The sequence below is a fragment of the Electrophorus electricus genome, chromosome 3, assembly GCF_041902795.1.
Source record: "Electrophorus electricus isolate QZ-2024a chromosome 3, ASM4190279v1, whole genome shotgun sequence".
Lineage (NCBI taxonomy): Eukaryota > Metazoa > Chordata > Actinopteri > Gymnotiformes > Gymnotidae > Electrophorus > Electrophorus electricus.
Genome location: NC_137499.1, coordinates 29,315,908 through 29,317,591, shown reverse-complemented (window position 1 = coordinate 29,317,591; position 1,684 = coordinate 29,315,908). Strand labels below are relative to the sequence as shown.

General features: G+C 36.7%; 1 gene segment (V, D, J or C); it reads left to right on the top strand.

The window, feature by feature from the left end:
• Positions 1 to 786: 786 nt before the first annotated feature.
• Positions 787 to 1,294, top strand: LOC118241036 (immunoglobulin heavy variable 3-21-like). The segment is given in 2 exon segments: positions 787 to 799; positions 885 to 1,294. Coding segments are annotated over 2 exon segments (423 nt in total).
• Positions 1,295 to 1,684: the final 390 nt, after the last annotated feature.

Here is a 1,684-nt window from a genome sequence, read left to right as displayed (position 1 = left end):
TAGCAGGCTATTTCAAACATTGCCATTACCTTGACGTACTGTATTCAGTTTATAGAAGGAATGAGCTCCAGAAGAAGTGGGAGTTACTTAGGGTTCAGTATACTCATTATAAGAAGTCTGCACATTTGTGAAGCAGTGAGAGGCTGGTGCACTTACACAGGCGCAGAACATTCGTGTCATCCATCAGTAGTATGTTTGGTGTGTTCAAGTGCAAATACACACAAGCAACAATGGGCGATGGATGGCGATCATGGGTTGCTAGTATGTGATGTTACTTCTTCACTGGAAAAACATTTGAAATAGCTTAATGTTTTGCTATAATGACATATACATTTAAAATGAACAACAAGGAGTAATAGAAGAGCTGATGAGGAAAAAGCAAGCCATAGGAGAGAACACTTGAAGTAATGATCATAATCACAGGGCCAGATACAAAATGAACAAAGTGTGTGAAAGTAGGGAGAAATTAAAAATGTTTTAAAAATAGAATTGTATTTCATTGAATGTAAAGAAATCTAAATATAATTTCACATAATAAATAGGGAATAATGTGAAAGTCTTATAGGCTTATAGTACATAATTGTATGTACGTGCTGTTTCATGTGCACTAGTGGTGTTTTGAAGCAGAGAGGTGTGATAAATGCAAATTGATGTTGCCCTTATAAGAGGTGATAAATCTTTCAGCTGTACATTGCAGGCCATACTGCCTAATGTCATTGTGGTAGCTGTGAAAAAAGGAACAATATATCCACTATGGAGATAATTGTGAATGTGTTTTTAATAACAATGTTTCTTCAAGGTGAGCCAATGTTCATCATCAATATCTGAATTACCTTAATTTTTTCACAATATTTTGCCATATTTACAGGATTTTGTTCTCACAGGTATTCTCTGCCAGACATTTACCCAGTCTGAAGCTGTTGTTAAAAGACCAGGAGAATCTTATAAACTGATCTGCACAGCATCTGGATTCACATTCAGTAGCTACTGGGCAGCTGTAGTCAGACAGGCTTCTGGGAAAGGATTAGAGTGGATTGCAACTATTGGCACATCTAGCAGTCCCATCTCCTATTCCCAGTCAGTGCAAGGAAGGTTCACAATCTCCAGAGACGACTCCAGCAGTCAGCTGTATTTACAGATGACCAGCCTGAAGAGTGAGGACACTGCTGCATATTACTGTGCTAGAGAGACACAGTATGAGAAGACAGAGGAAGAGCTGTACAAAAACCACATCCTCACACATCTTCACACATCCTCATTGTACATGAAAGATTCCTCGGACATGGAGCGTTAGAAGTGCATGTATAGAGAAAAGATAGATCCTTATATAATACTGGATGTGAACCAATCTAGAAATAGGTACTGAACCTTCTGCAGTTTCCAATATTTAATTTATTGCTAAATTAAATCCAGTCAGACCTAAACTGTAAAATATTATAGGTCAGGCCAGTTAATCATTAAATAAATTCCTTCCTTCCTTATTTTCCAGTGCTGTTTTCATGCAGACACATTCAAATTTTTAGCATTGGTTAATCTTTGTTCCTTCTATTATATTGAAGGTGAAAACATTCTGGAACTGGAAACTGATTGAAGACAGACAAGATTCCACTTATTTACAATATCGTTGAAAAATGACATTACTTGATCAACTGTAATATGTAAGTGTGTTCAATAGAAGTTAACT